Here is a 19,926-nt window from a genome sequence, read left to right on the forward strand (position 1 = left end):
CAAACTTCAAGGTCAATAGTGACAGTACCTTTGTAAAAGCCTAAATCCCAACGGTAGCAATTGAAGACTGTTAGACTGCTTCTTTGCTCTGGACTGTAGGAAAAATACTTTATTTTAATCTTATAACCAAAACCACATTATTTTGGAATCCCAGTCGAAGGACTTCCCTAGTTTCAGTGTAATTAGGTGGTTGCACTTAATTACTATAAACTGTTATGAAAATGAATGTTTCAACTATTCCTGTTTACTCCTGGGTTCAATTAGCCAAGACATCATTAACAGAGAACGCCTCAGCGTGCGACTAGTTTTGTTGAGGGTTCAAACCTGTGTGCAAGCCCTTAAGAAATGGATTGGAGATTGTGCTGCTGAAATGGTATGCTCACGACGACGGGGTAGTTGACTCATCTCATGTCGCGGCTTCCACTGCACCGAAGTGTTTATCACCCCGCTAAAATATCAGTTTTCATAACTCAATCTAAACCAGGTAAATGTCCAGTCACGTCAGGGCTAAGCTTTTGTAGCCTGAAGTTTGAAAACAGCTCAACCCAAGAACAAGGAATGAGCTTGCTATTTACTTTTCCAGGTAGTGAAGCACATGAAGAGCTAGTGGGTATTGTCAGACAAAAACTTACTGTATCAACAAATGATTACAAAAGAGTATAATGTTGAGAGAAATCAATGCATTTACCTGAAATTAAAAGACAGTAAAGAAGCAGCAAAGACATGTTAATTCCGTCACAATTATGGGCAGACATAGTGGTGTTATCTCCAGACCAGGGTGAAGGGGATTCTTACACCTTTACCTTTATTTGGATCAACAAAGTATCTCAGAGAGAGTGTTCGGTGCTGCAGAGGTGCAAATAAACGTCTTTAAAATTCAAATTAGTATTTACTCAATTCAACAAAAGGGTAACCAAGGTTTTAACTCAACCTTTGCAGTCAGCTACAGTACCTTTACGTTAATTTGGGATCAGTTGAATATCTCCCTACATGCATAGTTTTGCAACCAATGAGTCTTCAATTTACTAACCTTTGTTTCAACCATTACACCTCTTGTGTGTGCTTGCATGCATGTGTGTGTGCATGCATGTGAGTGTGCTTGCATGCATGCGTGTGTGTGTGTGTGTCTTTGTTTAAATTTCATGGATAACAGGAAATAATTAGGAGAGGGGTGTAATTAGGGCCCCAGTGATAAGGACACACCCAGCTGCGGCTGGGAGACCTGCCCCTGCTCTGGCCTGGCACACTCAGGACGGGAGTCGACTCGCGGCCGAGCTGAAGGAGAAGAACAATAACTATTGGTGCGTGTCTGTATGAATCTGTCTGTCTGTCTGTCTGTCTGTCTCTGTGAGTGCGTGCCTGGGTTCCGGAGTGTGTATATGTTACGTGCTTCCAGAGAGCGGATGGGGTTTAGGGGAAGGGTGGTGTTTCACAGCTTTGTGTGTGTGTGTGTGTGACAGACCTTACTCTGCAGCTGTGTGTGTGTGTGTGGGTTTGTCTACAAATATTTAAACCCACTCACATCCTCTCCCACAACCGTGTCATCACCACAGCCCCACCATGGCTGACCATCCACACACACACACACACACACAGTCAGTCACGGCCTTCGCCCTCTCTGAAGTCCACTCAGTCTGTAAAATCAATCTTTCATCACCAACAAATTAGCCTTAAATGGAGGAGCTAAACACTAGTGTCTGTTCTGTCTTGTGTCCAGTAACCTTGCGTACCCACCTGAACGGGGACCTGAACCGGCCTGCATTGCTTTCCAGTTGGTTTGGCGCGCTGGTTTTGGCCACCGCACTAGTGGCAAGAAGACCACGTGACAGCATTTCAAAGTGACCACAGTCAGAGCTGGGCATGTTTGCGCGCGCGCACACACACACACACACACGCACACGCACACGCACACGCGCACGCACGCACACACACACACACACACTGTGTACCACACGTACACACATTCTCTCTCTCTCTCTCTCTTACTCTCTCTTTCTCTCTCTCTTTCTCTCTCTCTCTCTCTCTCTCTCTCTCTCTCTCTCTCTCTCTCTCTCTCTCTCTCTCGCACACGCACACGCACACGCACACACACAACACACAGACTTACTCACCAGAGCTTGCTCAGACATAAGCCCTGCACTATATTTGAGCTTGTTCCCGGAGCACGAGAACCTTCACAGAAATCCTGCTATCCCATAAACACAAGTCTGCATTCAACACCGGTGATTAAGACTAATGAAGAAATATACACTGGCAATACTTTTCTCCTGACATCACATCAAAGCCATTTTTCTCCTCCTCCTCCCCCATTTTTTTTTTTGGATGAAAATTACAGACCTGTTATACAGCCCCCTCTGTGTGCTTTGCTAAGATAAACACATACCTTCATTCATTTGCTGTTTTTCTGTCAACATTCGGGAGGGATGGCACTCGAGAAACAAAGATAACATGGTTGAAGAAAATTGTTTGGGGTATGTTATGGAAGACAAGAGAGATGAAAGGAGGATATGATGATGAGGACAGGAGGATGGATGGAGGGAGGGAGGAGAAGAGAGTCATGAAGGACTTGTGGAGAGAGTGAGGGAGAGGAGGAGGAGGAGAGAGGGAGAAGAGTAGGAGAGAAGAGTCAGGATGGGTTGTGTGGAGAGAGTGAAGGGGAGGAGGAGGAGGTTTCAGCCTTTTGGTTTTGGATACACCCTCATTGAGAAGGGCCATCCTGTGATGTGTGAGGCTACAGTGATTACACACTGCGCTGCACATCAGACCAAAGAGGACTTTGGGGGACTGCAGCAATAGCAGCAGCAGAGAGCTTCTGGTAGGCTCCCAGTTATAGAATGAGGACATATTTTGTGTGCTCTCAGTTATAGGACTATGAACATTTTTGGAACAAACTTTCTGTTGTAGGGAATGAGGGTGTATTTTGATATGCTTACAATTACATAGGACTTTGGGCATATTTTTTATAGGCTTAAAGTTATTGCACAAGGAGGACACAACTTTTGGTAGGCTTACAGTTGTTGGAGTTAGGACTGTAGGCTTGCTGGTGTACAGAAGGGGACATGTGGACCTCCTGTGATAGGCTTGCAGTTTGGAGAAATATGGACATGATTTTGCTGACTGGTGAATAAGCACCTGACGAGCGGACTGAAGGAGAGTCTGTGGTTTTTCTGCGCCGAGTAAAAACCCCAAATGATCGGTTACCCCTTTGGAAAATGGAAATGTGTTAAAGATTTTCAAGATCTTCAGAAAAAAAGGACGGGAGGAAACCAATCTGGCCTGAGTATTGAGACCCAGGTCTGTGAAGATTGCTGTGGATGTTTCCCCCGTGCCTTGTGGATATACAGTGCGGTTTTGATCACGTCGAGGCTTGTTTGCTTGCTTTTGCGCTTGGATCGGGCTGAATTGGCAGGTGTGACATTTGATTTGGGGCGCCTCTGAAGAAAGCCTTGCTTGTGTATCTGACCCGTTTTATTTATTTTCTCTGTGACTCATATATCACGGTGCCCAGTAGACATACACCTGCTGTGTCTCTCTTCTCTTCTCTCCTCTCTCTCTCTCTCTCTCTCTCTCTCTCTCTCTCTCTCTCTCTCTCTCTCTCTCTCTCTCTCTCTCGCTCTCTCTCGCTCTCTTCTCTGCGTCTTATGCTTATCCAAAATTCACTCTTGCAAGGAAGCTAAGTCACCAACTTTGTAAAAAAAAATCCATGTTTGTATGTTCTTCTGCTCTGGCTCCTGTTCCTCTCTTAGTCATTCCTTCCTCTGAACCTGCGTTTTCAAACGGCATCTCTTCGAGAGCCAGGCATTGAGGTTGTTTGGAAACACATAAAAAGTCTGGTTGCCTGGTGAGAGGGAAAAAGAGGAATTGGACAGAAAGAAGACAGTAATGTAAGAACAGAAGACACAGCTCTGTCTTGATGAAGCTCCAGTGTTTTCCAGGAGGCATAATGACAACTCAGCTAAACTAAAGAGAAAAAAGCAACATATGGTGAATCAGTGAGGTGACTGATATCTTGTCCAATTGTCTTCTTTCTTGTGATATCCACTTCCATGCTGGTGCATAGAAGCAACGTTCCAAATACGGAACATTCCAGGCTGATCTAAAACACTGAGTGTCTTTGGTTTGGGAACAGAGGAGACACAACCCGACACTCAAAGTGCTGTGTGAGCTGTGGTTTCTCCTATTGCCTTAAAGCGTAACTGTCAGAGCACAGACATGACCACAGCCATGGATGTACCCGTGGATCCCTTAGGCCAAGACACAGACGCAGAACGCAGTGAGAGGAGCAACTCCATAATGCAGAGTCCCATCTGCTGTCAGAGAGGCCACTGCACCAGTATCAGCACCAGCACCAGCAGACTGGGCACGGGCAAGCGCTCATCCCCGTCGTCTCCCATGGTGCTGCTGGTCTCCGTCTATGTGCTGCTGCTGTGTGTTTGCGGTAACGGCGGTAATGGCAGCGGCGGCGGTGTCGAAGGGGTGGTGCACTCCAGCTTCCGGCGTCTGAGCGGCCGCGAGAAGAAGGAGATGCAGCGGGAGATCCTAACGGTGCTGGGGTTGCCGGGGCGACCCCGTCCCCACCCCCCGCTGCGGCCGCCCTCCTCCGCACCCCTCTTCATGCTGGACCTGTACCACGCCGTGTCCGAGGCTGAGGAAGGGGGCCCGGGAGGAGGGGGCGGAGGAGGAGGCGGCGGGGGGAACCGGCTGGTGGCCGATGGGACGGGGCACCCTCAATACCACCACCATGTGCCTCACACGCACGCCCACGCACATGCCTACCCCACCATCAGCACCCACATGCCCCCGCTAGGCTCCGTCGTCAGCGAGGCCGACACCGTCATGAGCTTCGTCAACCTGGGTGAGTGGTGGCTGTGGATGGATGAATGGATGGATGGATGAGTGGTGGCTATGGATGGATGGATGGATGGATGGGTGGGTGTGTGGATGGGTGTGGGATATGGGGTGGTGAAGTGGAATAAGAGTACATAGACATACAGTATACAGTCAATCTGGGTGAGTGAATGAATTGATGTGTGTGTGGGGGGGATCAGTAGAGATACAGCATACGTTATGAGCTCAGTCAACCACGGTGAGTTGTGGAGCAATGGAGGGATTGGTGGATGGATGGATGGATGGAAGTGGGTGCAGTGTTGAGGTCAAATTAGAGTGTGTAGACATACAGTCAACCTGGGTGAGTGATTGGGGCTGGGGAGTGGGTAGTATATTGACAGTATGAGCTTCGTCGACCTGGGTGAGTTATGGATGTGGGTGGATGGATGGTTAGACTGATGGATGTGGGTTGAATAAGAGTGTGTAGACATTCAGTACAGTCAGAGAGAGTGAGTGGAATGTAAGTGAATGTGGGTGGGGATGGGCAGAGATAGGCTATAGGTATATTGTATCTACTTTATGAGCTCAGTCAGCCTGGGTGTAAATAGATGATGGATGTGGGAAAGAGAGTTGGGAAGTTCTTTTGTTTTTGTTCATGAGTGTTTCCTGTACGTACACAGTCACAACCTTTGTCAGCTTGGGTAAGTGGGTGAATAGGCTGAGGTGGGGAAATGTGGTTGTGGGGTGTCTGCAACGGCACTTATTTTTGAGAGCTTGTTTCCTCCTTGTCACAAAGACGTCAAGTTGCAGTACCTACAATTTACCTCATTTGGGGGCAGGGCCACTGACAGCTTTGGATAAACCAGTTTGTTTGAAGAGAGCTGACAAGTGCACGCAGGTGTGTTTCGGTCACCAGTACGGTCATCAGATGAGTACTTTAGGCCTGACTGATTAAGTGGTCACATTGGCATAGAGCAGGGTTTCCCAAACTGGGGTGTGTGCACCCCTGGGGGTGCGTGGCCTCCTACAAGGGGGGGCGCGAGCTGAATTGGGCAATGGCATTGCCAAATTGAAGTAGTTTTTTAAATTTATGGTGAATTGTATGCTTGAAGACACATCAGTTCTATTGGAAATGAGGATTCCCCAAATGACTCTGCATAATTTGCGATGATTTTTGCAATGAAACCTTACAGTAAGTGGCCATCAGCACATCAACACATTCGCTTAGGGGGTGCGCGAACCACATTGACATGAACAAGGGGTTGCGCAAGGAAAAAGTTTGGGAACCGCTGGCATAGAGGAAGGGATAAGAGCATGAGGTGACGGGGTACTCATGGTATGACAAAAGGGACACGCAAGACAAAAAAAGGTTGGGAAACATGGTTAAAGGGAAGGGCTCTCACAATAAAGATGACAACTTACAGTACAGTAGCCATGAGCGTATGACATGACATATCTCTAAGGCCCGTCAATCTGAGAAGCTGTTTACACGTATGGTAAAAACGCATGGCTTTTGGCCTCCCGTCTGCACGTAAACTGAGTTTTAGAATGCACATTTCATAACTCTGTTTTAAATAATATCCCATTTAGGGGACTGAAACACACCTGTCAGAATGTAGTTTTTATTTTTTATCTATATGTCATGTTCACACTTAAACATATTTTAAAAATCTGCATAAAATATATATTACCAGCACCTGAGTGAGTGGGTGAGTGAGATGTGAATGAGGGTCAAGGTTCATATAGTATGTTTTAACATAGCCAACACAGTGCAGGGTTTCCCTAGCACTTAATAATTAAGGCCACGTTGACAACAAACACCACCTTAACTAGGTCCTCTGAAGAGATAACACCTTTGTATTGGGAAAGTACTTCCTAGAGTTGTTTCACAAAAAAATGTCTGCTACATATTGTTTAGAGTTTCATATCATATTACATATGAAACTGCACAGCATATCATTTCTTCTAATCATGATAATTACGCTGTGTCTGTTACCACCATCCCACTCACAATAACTGACAAATGGTCTGTGGAAGGCACTGTCAGTCATGAACATGTCAAGCTGGGTGAGTGATGGCTGAAGTGATGTGTTTATGGGTCAGAGTTGATGCATGTGTGTTTAGGTCTTTTGTCTGGTCTTGGGCGTGCGTGTCAACCTGAGCGAGTGCTGACAGGTGACGGGTGATTTATTTATTAGGGCTCACCCATGTGTTGTCACATTCTGTACACTGTAGAACATAGCCTTACTTGCGGATTCCATTTGTAAACCTTCGATCGTTAACACTTTATTTGAAAGAGTCTATGTGTTGTGTGGCATGTGCTGTATGTTGCAGCAGCTTTGTGAATGTCCAAGACAAATTTGCTGCAGGACAAATTTAAATAGTCTTGAATCTTGAATCTTGAATCTATGTACAGTAGCCTACATAAGGGTGTTGAGTAAATTAGAATGACATGACACATGTCAGGAACATTAATGACACATTATTGTTGTTTATGACTGTTGTCATGACGTTTCATTTAGTTTTTGGAATGTCAAGTTGACATTAGCTGTGTATATGGACACTTCTGATCCGATTAGAATAGGAATATTCGGTAACACTTTACTTAAAGCCAACATTATAAGCGCATTTATAACACATTATAATGCACATTATAATTACTTACAACGTATTATGACTACACTCATAATGCTTCATGATGCTTCATATTAACAGTTATGAATAACTATGAATCTAGCTTATAATACTTTATAAATCCAAGGGTGTCATGAGTGCTCATGACTCTCTATAAACAACAGGCTGCCTGATAGGGCTTATAGTACATTATGAGTACCTATACCCCTCTATGCACAGACCTGGATGATAAACTGTCATAAGGGCTCATACGATGCTATAATGTTTCATGTGAGATCATAAGTCGTCAATATGTGCTCTAAGTAAAGTGAAGTTCATATGGATGCATCTATAATGCACTGTATAATGCACATCTATAATGCATCATAATGTACTGTAAGCCCCATCAGGCAGCCTGTAGTTTATATCCAGTCATGAGCACTCATAATACCCTTGGATTTATAAAGTATTATAAGCTAGATTCATGGTTAGTCATTACTGTTAACATAAAGCATCATGAAACATCATCGGTGTAGTCGTAATGTGTAAGTAATTATAATGTGCATTATAATTTGTTATATATGTGCTCATAATGCGCTATAGATATGGGCTTCATAGAAAGTGTTACCGAATATTTTTTAATCCGATCAGGAATTCCCTTGTATACAGCCCGATTGTTTGCGTGTCATTAGTTGACATTGGTTGGGTGTCTAAGAGCCAGGTGACACATTATGGCAAGTTCGACATTCCAAAAACCGAAAGACGCATTATGACATGTCATAAATGTCAATAATGTGTCCTGATTTCGGTCATGCAATTCTTATGATACCTTTATGTAGAGCCCTTCAAAGAAAGTGTTTCACTTTGGTCAACTCACAATTCCCTCCATGTTATGTCTATTACATACCGTTATAACAGATGAGCCACACACCTCTTTCTGTCATTCCCCAGAACATATACAGTAACCTTAACATAGGGCGCGAAATGTAACCTGTATGCATGATGCACCAAATGCCAGGATTTTTTTTCTTTTGGTAGGGTGGGATATCATTGCACCACAGTCATCCAGATAACACTTTCTAGAGCATTTAGCAGGCCTAAGTATTTTGGACCTTCGAGGTTTCAGCATAGTATAAGCTATATTTAAAATGAAAGTACAAAACATCACAAGCAGGCCAAGCTCACTCTTATGGAATGCTGTTCAGGGAACACCTACTCTTCAGGAACCAGTAACAGGCACCATTCAAAACCACACAAACCCTATGGAAAACAGCCATGTAAATCACCCCAACCACTCGCAGATGTCAAACTGACATTTTGTGCTTGGAGGTCCTGCTGTGTATAGTTTGGCAAGACAAAGCCATCCCCTTGTAAAGACCCAATCATGTAGTTAACTGCCCGTTCTCAGCTTTAGACCAGAAGACTGAAGTGGTGATTACCAAAGGAAATTATGCTGCTTATGCTTGAGAATTGCTGAGGTGTGGTGAACAGTGATGGCCAAGTTCTACACTGTAAAACATTGCAACCAGTTAAATGTAAGAAAAGTTGCCCTGCTTCTTTAAGCTTGTATGATAACTCAACTTGAGACTTTTATTTCTAAGTTGGCATATATACAGTATAAGCCTCAACCTGAGTTAATTTACAAACTTATGGCAGCTGGGCATCTGGCTTTGTACCCCTGCAGTATGTGTCTGTGAAGTCCTCATGCATCCAGGTCATCTACTGAAAAGAGTTCAGTTCACAGTAACTGGTCTTTTTATGGAGCATGGAATACATTTTGTTGCTCAGTGGGCCTAATTCATGTAGCTTCAGACACCTTTGATTGATAGAAATAACGTGCCACTGTTGTCTACTGTATGTAAACCGTTAGTCATTTATACCTTTTAACCTTAAAAACAGAGCTTGTTTGATGAAATTGAGGAGAAGGCTAATACAGATCCTGAGTTGAGGAATGAAAACTCTCTAAAAAAACTCCAGTTGCTTACAACTCTAGTTGCTTCAAGGACTGGTTTGAGTCCTGTAAGATGTTCCCAGCCCCACAGCACTATCACTGTAAAGACCTTCTTCCTGTTGCGATTCAGACAGACTCTGATTCTTATCACCAGATTAAGTTAAAACATCCTCTGCTCAATTGTCCCCTTCCTCTCTCTGACATAGGAAGACCCTGGGAAACTCGCTGACTTCCAATTATTTATGTTTCTGTTTATGTTACGGAGTCTACCATACATCCAAGAGTGGCCATTGTTTATATGTATTAAACACATTATTCAAAGCTAGACATACAGTAATTATATCCCCGAAACGCGGAGCGTCAGGGATGTAATGGTTTTGCGTGCGCCGCCGCGTCCGCCGCGTCCACGTCCGCGTCCGCGTCCGCCGCCGCCACCGCCGTCGCGTAAGGTCTTTCGTGTTAAAGCGATAACTTTTGAACGGATGTTTGGATTTGTTTGTTTTTTTGGGTGAATGCTCTAGGGCAGGTTCATGAACTGATTCGAGTTTGGAGGTCAACACTTTCAAGATGGCTGAATTCAAGATGGCCGAATTATTGTTTGGCCCATAACTTCTGACCGGGTGGATGGATTTGTCCCAGATTTGGTGTGTGAATGCTCTAGGGTAGGTTCATGAATTGCTTGGAGTTGGGAGGTCAACACTTTCAAGATGGCTGAATTCAAGATGGCCGAATTTTTGTTTGGTCCATAACTTCTGACCGGGTAGATGGATTTGTCCCAGATTTGGTGTGTGAATGCTCTAGGGTAGGTTCATGAACTGATTCGAGTTTGGAGGTCAACACTTTCAAGATGGCTGAATTCAAGATGGCCGAATTATTGTTTGGCCCATAACTACTGACCGGGTGGATGGATTTGTCCCAGATTTTGTTTGTGAATGCTCTAGGGTAGGTTCATGAACTGATTCGAGTTTGGAAGACAACACTTTCAAAATGGCGGAATTTTCATTTGGCCCATAACTTCTGACTGGGTGGATTGATTTGCCCGGTAACACCTTATGGTTCACCATTTCAGTGAATCTACCATATTAGGTACAGTGTAATAGCCAATGTAACAATATTTAATACCATGTAATACTAGTGTAATACCAGTGTAACAATATGCAATATCAGGTACAGTGTAATAACGAGTGTAACAGTATGCAATACCATGTAATATAGTGTAATACCAGTGTAACAATATGCAATACCATGTAATACCACTTACGCACAAACACATGATGTAAGTAAAAAAAATGGCGGTGTTGCAATGGTATTACATTGTATTAAATATTGTTACACTGGTTATTACACTGTACCTAATGTGGTGAACCATTAAAACAGTATTACCATTTGCCCCATTTTTTGCTTCATTTTCACAATAGTCATTTGGTTTTAAGCCTATGCACGTCATGTCACGTCTGTATGTATCATATACGTTTACGAAATGGTGGACGGGAGTGGTAGGAATGATGGGGGACTGGAAGCGTCGCGTTTCGGGGATATACCCTAAGCAGTCGAAGGCGACTGCACAGGCAGTCTAGTTGCCAGTGGGGAAAAGAGGTACCGGTCTGCGTGGTGCATACGTACATGGGAACAAAACACACGATTCAGTTGAAGTGGGAAGCTCTGGGCATCCTCATCCTCAACATAATGATGGAAACGTAACTGGTGCGTAAACAACAACTGATAACGGAAAACATTATTAATTCTATTGTATTGTATATATCAGCGGTTCTTAACCTTTTTTTCTCAACGCACCCCCTTCCCTGTGCCGAAGACATGCCTCATACCCCCTACCCAAACTTCTACACGTGTATTCACACACAAAAAAATATTAAAGTCATTAATTACAATGATTCTTGCTTGAGCCATTAATTAATACCTTAATGACTTAAAAATGGGGACCAAAATATGTTTTAATTTACCTTTAATTTGGTCTAATTATACTGCCCTACAATAGGCCTATCAGAACGCAGTATCTTGAAAATGGTCGAAAATGGGTTTAGACCGGAAATTGGCTTTAAAATACCTTCTTTTTCTTGTGTTAAATTTTTTTGGCCCAACTTGGTCCCGTTTCGGAAAAAAAACGCAAAAAACTGATTATACTGCGCTTTTTGGTTTTAGGAGGCTACGTGTTACTAGCCAAGAACGCAGTATAATGCGAATTATACTGCACTTCTCCATTGACACCGTGGTTTTGGTGTAGACAGTAATACCACAACAGAGCGCAGTATAATGATTTTTCAGCTAAAAAGTAATGAGAATGTTGTTTTTTTTTGCTTTTTTCTTGCGTGCATAAATTTTCACCATAAAAAAAGTATTATATGGAAGTGTCATCACCACTTTACCTCCAACACAGTCGCGTGGACAGAAAGGAAACTTTAAAGCCTTTTTTCTCAGTTTGGCATTTTGAATTATACTGCGTTCTGAAATTGTAGGGCAGTATAGTGTTTGCAAGCAGCATTTGTCACAACCTCAACACAAACAAAATTCCGCGCACCCCCTGAAATCTCTGGCGCACCCCAGGTTAAGAACCACTGGTATATATCATACCCACTGCAATGACATTTAACCCCCCCCCCCCTTACCACCACCACTTTCAGGTATACACAGAGCAAGGTGTGAAAGTGAAAGTAATGTACAAATAAAAACCTTATAATGTCTCTGTGGCTGTGTGGTACAGTACTGTACGTGACTGTACCATGCGTGGCTTGTTACACACGTGGCTACTGCCCATGTACCACCACCTAATCACCAAGTGTGGTGTGTGTGTGTGTGTGTGTGTGTGTGTGCGTGCGTGCGTGCGTGCGTGCGTGCGTGCGTGTGTGTGTGTGTGTGTGTGAGAGAGAGAGAGAGTGTGCGTGAGCGTGTGCGTGTGCGTGTGCGTGTGCGTGTGAGTGTGTGTGTGGGACATGCAGGCCACATGCAGGCCTGTGTGTGTGGACTGCATGTGGATTACCATGCCACTGCAAAAAAACACATCAACACATGGACAAAAACACAGATCAATCAGCCAGTTGACAGTGCCAGCTGAACAAGAGCCAGAGCATGTGGACTGCACTGCACTGCACTGTACTGCTCTCCATTTCTCTGTGGCGGGCGGACAGAGGGGGACCACACCATGCGGTCCACAGCAGCTTCAGAAGCAACAGCAGCAGGCCACGCATGGGGACAAGGGGAGAGAGAGAGAGGGAGAGAGAGAGAGAGGAGAGACAGAGACAGAGAGAGAGAGAGAGAGAGAGAGTGTTTGATGAGAGAGAGAGGTGGGGTAAAGGGGAAAATTGAGGAGAGAGAGAGATGAGAGAGGAGAGGAGGGGTTGAGGAGAGCAAGAACAAGAAGGGGGGGTTAGAGAAACATTGAAAGACAAAGAGAGAGACGAGTGGGCTTGAGGAGAAGAAGCGATAGAGAGAGAGAGATAGAGAGAGAGGGAGAGAGAGAGAGAGAGAGAAGGCGAGTGCGAGGAGCCCGGCGCAGCACAGCACAGCTGTGCAGAATTACAGGGCTGTGTGTAGCACTCAGCCGATGAAAATACTGCTGGATGTCTCTCTATATATATCCACGCAGCCTGTCATTAGTGGCCCAGCGCTGTTGGGCTGCTGGTTTGGCGGGCTGTAATTACAGAACGCTCTGGTCCAGCACGGGGGTGTCAGTCTGCTTCCAGCATGCTCGGCAAGGTCACACACACACACACGCACGCACACACACACACGCACGCGCACACACCACACACACACACACACACTTGCTCCACTCTTCTGTTCTCCTTTCCTCTCATCTTGTCGTGATGCTTCTTGTTTCTTTGTATCTGTCTACCTCACTCTATACACCTTCCATTTCTCAGCCATGTTTTGGCTCTTGTTTTGGTTTTGTTCTTTGCTCTTGTTTTTTTCCTGATGTTTTTTTGAGGAGATGTGTTCCAGGTCTACTCTCAAGATGGAACTTGCCCATCTATCTCCACCACTTGATCTTGGCAAGAATTTGTTTCGGTTTCTGTTTCTTTCTGTCTGTCAGACACATTGACCACATGCACATGAAATTCCAAAGGATCTAAATTTGCAGTCATCGTCTTTTCTCTAAAAACTTGAATAACTTTGGGAACTACTATTTCAGTAAATGTCAGTGACTTTAATTAAGTTACAAGATTTTACACAGTTTTATACAAGACAATAATGATACAAATCCTTTGCCTTTTCACTGAGCTAAGATGCCTTCAAATGTGGCTTATGACATGTCATTGTCCATGCCAACACAGAGGGCTTTCGGTATACAAAAAGGCATCGGGCGTTAGTCAGAGAACAGTAGGATAGCAAGGTATGTGAAAGATTCTGCAAAGTGAAGTCAGGTAATGTGTCCTCCTCCTCATTCTGCGGTGGGGCCTGCAACCCGAGGCGATTCTAGGGTCAGGTGGGGCCCCAAGCGAAAATGCAAAAGAATGAGCATTTGAACCAAAATCGTGGCTGTACTGTGGTACAATGTGGGCTGTTATTCACCATCTAGGGGCTTGGGCGCTCCAAGCGGCTGCCTACTTTGCCTGGTGGCAAGATGCACCTCTGCCTGCAACAGCCATAGCACCTAAATCTTGACTGCACTTAGACTCAACACTCGATCATGTGACCTGTTCTTCTCTCTTCCTTCCTTCCTCTCATGAGCAGGACCTATGAACAACCACAGTGTCTAAAACTCTACAATTGCACCCACAGTGCATTCACCATTGCACTAAAGCTCAGCACTAGAATGTGTCTTGTCTAACTCCCTCTTCCAGAGGAGAATGACTGGCCGGGGCCCTGCAGCAGCCATAGTGTCTATTGCTATTGCACTGCCGGCTCCATACTCTATCATGTGTCTTGTTATCCACTTGTTATCCTCCACTGTCCTCTTCTGTCTGTCCTCCATGCAGTGGAGCATGAGCATAATAATAATGTCATTAATTAAGAATAATAAATGTGATTTGAGTTGACTTTTGATTTGTCGTCGCCCTCCTCCTCTTCCACTGGAGCAAGAGCGGGACTTCTGACAGCCGTTGTGTCTAAAGTACTTAGTCTCAGCACTCTGTAATGTGCCCTGACTTCCTCCTCCTCCTCTTCCTCTTCCTCCTCCTTCTGCTCTCCTCCTTCTCATCCTCCTTCTCCTCTTCCTCCTCTTCCTCTTCCTTCTGCTCTCCTCCTTCTCATCCTCCTCCTCCTCTTCCTCCTCCTGCTGCTGCTCCTCCTTCTCATCCTCCTTCTCCTCTTCCTCCTCTTCCTCCTCCTTCTCCTCCTCCTCCTCCTCCTCCTCCTCCTCCTCTTCCTCCTTCTCCTTCCTCCAGTGGAGCACGAGCGAGACCTGCGGCAGCCGCGGCCGTACTGGAAGGAGTTCCGCTTCGACTTGACGCCCCTCCCCCAGGGTGAGACGGTGACCGCGGCCGAGTTCCGCATCTACAAGACGCTCACCATGGGCCAGCGGGCCAACCTCACGCTGCACATCTCCGTGTATGAGATCCAGAAGGAGAACAAACACAGGTGCTCACAACCTCACCGAAACGTGCAGATGCAAAACCACAGCTTATGCGAGAGCGCACACACAGGTCTTTACACCATCACTAAAACACTCAAAACCTGCATGCAAAACATGATGTTAGGTGCAGCGCTGGCATCACACAGCAGGTAATGCACTCTCAATCTTTATTTTGGGTATTTTGTGTCCCAAATCCTTGACATAATACAGTATTAACCGGGCTAGTAAGATCCAGCAAGAGAACACACACATACAGTAGGTGCTTACAACCTCAGAACCTCATCAAACACGCAGTGCAACACAACACCACAGCTTGAGGAGTGCTGCTACAAATCTTGGGCTCTACATTTAGCAAAGCAATACTAATTGAACATTTAATATATTGTAACTGGCCAATGGACTCCCTGTCATTGCTAGGCACGTACAGTAGAAACATCCCATCTCCTTTACGAGATCGAGCAGTAGAGTAAACACAGGTGCTTACAGTCCAACCTACCTCACCCTCGAGCACTTCAACACAAAACCACAGCTTTGGTTTTGGAGGTTTGCTTGGTTGGTAACAGGAGAGACGCAAGAAATCTTTAACCCCCAAAATGCACTTTTAACCTCTAATATTAATTGCACCGCACAGGGCCCCCTCTCAGTATCAGGTCCTGCAAAATGCCCCGTCTTGGTTTACAGGAGTAAATACAGGTGCTATCCTTTCCTTCACTGTCACCCTACATAGAGCACTTCAATACTTTTGAGGTTTGTTAGATTAGACAGGAGTGTTGCGAGAAATTTTGGCCCATAAATTTAGGAAGTATAGTATACATTAATGGCCCTCCAATGGCCCCTTTGTAAATACCAGGCACCTAGAAACGCCCCATCCTCTTTTACGTGGTCAGGCAGGAGACTAAACGCAGGTGCCATAGCACTTACCTTCACTAGATGCTTTACTTTTGAGGTTTAGATTGTCGACAGGTTCACCACTAGAAATGTTGGCCTCCATGCACTGTAAGATGGCTAATTTACCCAGGCAATGCTATTAAATAAAGTATAATTATTATTGATGGACCTCAAAGTGCCCCTGTCAGTACCAGGCACTTGGGAATCTCCCATCTCCTTTTATGAGCTCTAGCAGGGGAGTAAACACAGGTGCTGCCCCAGTACACCCTCCACCACTCTCACCCTGAAGCACTTTGATGCAGAACCACAGCTTTAGTTTTGAGGTTTACTACCCTTTAAACATCGCAAGTGTGTAAGTATTACACTTAACACTCCTGCTACTGTTGAGAAGAGGGACAGATGCAGCGCTCTCAAAACCAAATGTTTCTTTTATGTTTTTTATGTGTTACAATGTCATTTGCATAACACAATCTTCTTCACTCACACTTTGCATAAAATATGAGATGTTGAGTAGCACTCTCCTACTCACGCACGCACGCACGCACGCACGCACACACACACACACACACACACACACACCCTGCTGTATGAAGGATTTATTTTGCATGTGCTACTGTAACTCTCTGTGAGCGCTTTGTACATCATTTGATAGCCACTTTTCTTAAATAATGCATTTCAAGAAATCATTTATAAACATAACACTGTTTAAGCACATAGAGTACTGTAGATGACAGGGATGAGAAACACAGCAGACAGCGGAATGAATAACAGATCATGCAACAACAACAAAAGAACAAAATACAGACACACATACAGACAGGAGTACCTTTTGTTATCGTTAGTGTTTTCTACGGGCTGATTTTCACACAGCTTTGTAGTCCACAGAAGTAAAACCCTTTTACATCGCAATACTAGCTCTACTTTAGCCAGCTATACTCTCCCCTACTTCACCCACTATCAGTTCACAAAGTGCTCCACAAGGATCCTACGAAAGAACCAAAAGTGACAAATTCTACAAATGCAGTAGTCTAATTAACCAGATAAACCAGATAAAATATTTTTGCTTGCATGGGGAGTAGGACTAGACCTGTTCTTGCAAGATTGCCACAAACTATACTATCACAAGCCCACCTATTACACGGCAAGGACCCCCCCCCCCCCCCCCCCCCCCCCCCCCCAATCTTACAGCTAACGAAATGCCAATGTTGGCCAAGGTAGTGCACAGGCAATTTTGAAGCATAACGACAATGGTTGGTCCCACCCACAGCCCTCAGCTGAACCGAGCGATTCTAGACTTATATTGTTATGGCTTTGTCTGGCTCGGCAGGCTATGACTGCAGTTGTTAAAAGCAAACCGTTACTAACATATGGGGAGCCTCTTTCCGTTTTATCTGCATACGCATCGAGAGCATTTACCATTTACCTCTGGCATAGACTCACTGCGTTGCCAGATGCTGTGTCGTAAACGCTTGGCAGTTCTGCTATGATGCACCTAATGACCTGTAAAGTAACACATTGATTTTCAATCTGCCTGAGTGTCTACTGGTGAATTAATGTAATGAAGCATATGGTAAACCCTATGTTTCATTTGTTGGCTGCTGCATTTCGCATAGAGATGTCTCTTTTGCTGCTCAAGGTTAAATCGTATACAGAAAGTTGCATGCATTAGTGTATGGTAAACTGTTAATTTAGGGGCGAAATGTGTGCGCACAACCCTAAACAATTATCATGTCTTGGACACTGGTAAACATATGGAAAGGAGGAAAGACATGTTCAAACACTGGCTACTCACTGGGATACTGCATGCTTTGATTGACGTCACACAATATTTCAACCAAACAGAGGTCTTTGTGAGGTGTACTCCCCTGTATGTTATTCTCCCCTGCACAGCACATGTGGATAAGACTATAGATCCAGATCCCCTCTGTTGACAGATGTGATCATTCCCTTTATTAATGCTCTGCTGCTACCGCTAATGTGATCAATTTCGTATTCTCCGATATCTGATATGATTAGCTATCCGCTAATTTGCTTTGCATAAATCTGGCTCAGCACAACTCTATCTACTTACCCATCATTGTGCAATTATGTCCACCCGACCCCACCCCCCACATCCACACCAACCTCACCACACACACACACACACACATACACACACACACACACACACACACACACACACACACACACACACACACACACACACACACACGCACACGCACACGCACACGCGCACATGCATGCACACACACACACACACACACACACACACACACACATGCAGTTGCACACATGCGCGCACACACATACACACGCACACACATACACACGCACACACATACACACACACACACACACACACACACACACACACACACACACACACACACACACACACACACACACACACACACACACACACACACACACACACACACACACACCACCCCCCAGTGTCACTGTCATTACAAGGTCAGCGGGGGACACAGACCCTGCCTAATGACACTTCTCCATGCACAAGTCATTCATGGTAATAATACGCCCTAAATGCTTATGGATGTAGGCAGCCAAGATCAGCAGTACTGTATTGATTGCGTTATATATTAGATGTGATTCAGCCAACACCATTATCCTCTAAGACTTCAAGTGAGTTAGGCACTGAGACAACTCCTCAGCATGGAAGTCGACGGAAGGTAATATGGGATCACTGTAAGGACACCTCAGGTGTGGGTTAAGGTTTTGGATAATCACTCTCACACTTACTGTATATTTTCCCCTACGGGGCCCAGCCCCAAGCCTGGCCAAAGCTGTCAGTGGCTCGGTCCGGTGGCATATACATAAACTGTTTTCTATGGAAATCGCTGACCACTTTGCTTAAAAACTTTGCTTAAAAAGCATTGATGTAATTGTGAAATAGACTAATTGGTGAGATGCATTTTATACATACTTACTGTATACATGCCCAGCGTTCCGTATATATTACATACCGTGTTGTGAAATAATGATAACATTGTACTGTATTACCATGATCAGATTACAGCTCTTACTAAAGTTAGGAATGACATACGTCTGACGGACTTGCTGCTTTTAGACTTCAGTGCAGCGTTCAGTATCATCAATCACGCCATATACTGAAACACTGGTTTGGTTTTACAGGTATAGTGACCAACTGGTTAAAATTGCACCCAGGGCTTTGAACCGTTATTTTTTTCCAAACGTTCCGTTCCGAACAGAAACGGAATTATAACGTTTCCGGTTATGGGTTCCACCAATAAATGGTAGTTCCCGAACCGGTTAGAACAAAAAAATATTGTTCCTGGAACGGTTAATTTCGTTCCTGTCAGCTGATTACTCCCCATAGGCCTAACTGACGTTAATTAACCAAGAAAGACGGAAGTGCAAATGACTCGGCCTACATTCCAAACTGTTTATTCAAGAGGATGAAAAAAATATCCTCCAGAATTTTGTCATTCAGGGACGACCTAAGCGGAGAAGAGGAGAATAAACCTCAATGATGAAAATGTGTGCTCCACGCTGACTTGGGTCACGGGGAGCGCTATGATAGACATTGTGAGTTTGTGCATATTTGAAGCGGCCATGGATGCCCAATAACGTTGAACATTCTCGGTGCGCTTTACACGCGCTTCTCTGCAATGTCTTACAATGATGCAATGGAAACTCTGCCCTATTGTATGACAGTGGTTTCTCTTATTTAAGATGTGGAGTGGAGACTTTGTAATCCACAGCTCTCACTTCATTCAGTTTCTGATGTCACACATGATGTGAACCTCAGCTGTCATGGTAATAGGAAAATAATTACTTTTTTTTTAGTTTGAGGAACGGTATTAACCGGTATTAACCGGTTACCATTATTTTTAAATAAGTGTTCCCGTTCCAGAACATAAAAAATAATAACGTTTCCGGTTTCGTTTCTGTTCCCTGTAAAATACAAAAAGTTTCCGGTTTTCGTTTTTGTTCCTTGAACCGGTTCAAAGCCCTGATTGCACCCACAACAACAATGGAGGCCATACCATATCACTGATGTCTTTGAACTGTTGGGGTTCCCAGGGCTCCATCCTGCGACCATGACTATTCAACCTGAATATGCTGCTACTGG

At 44.7% G+C, this 19,926-nt stretch overlaps 1 protein-coding gene across 1 annotated transcript in view; it reads left to right on the forward strand.

The window, feature by feature from the left end:
* Positions 1–2,755: 2,755 nt before the first annotated feature.
* The window catches only part of bmp8a (bone morphogenetic protein 8a), a 21,335-nt gene continuing 4,164 nt past the window's right edge, over positions 2,756–19,926 (forward strand). The window contains exons 1-2 of the mRNA XM_063185313.1: positions 2,756–4,855; positions 14,734–14,926. Of these exons, the coding sequence (XP_063041383.1) occupies positions 4,213–4,855; positions 14,734–14,926 (836 nt within the window). The 5' untranslated portion in view covers positions 2,756–4,212. The remainder of the gene's footprint in view (positions 4,856–14,733; positions 14,927–19,926) is intronic.

The sequence above is a fragment of the Engraulis encrasicolus genome, chromosome 20, assembly GCF_034702125.1.
Source record: "Engraulis encrasicolus isolate BLACKSEA-1 chromosome 20, IST_EnEncr_1.0, whole genome shotgun sequence".
NCBI lineage: Eukaryota > Metazoa > Chordata > Actinopteri > Clupeiformes > Engraulidae > Engraulis > Engraulis encrasicolus.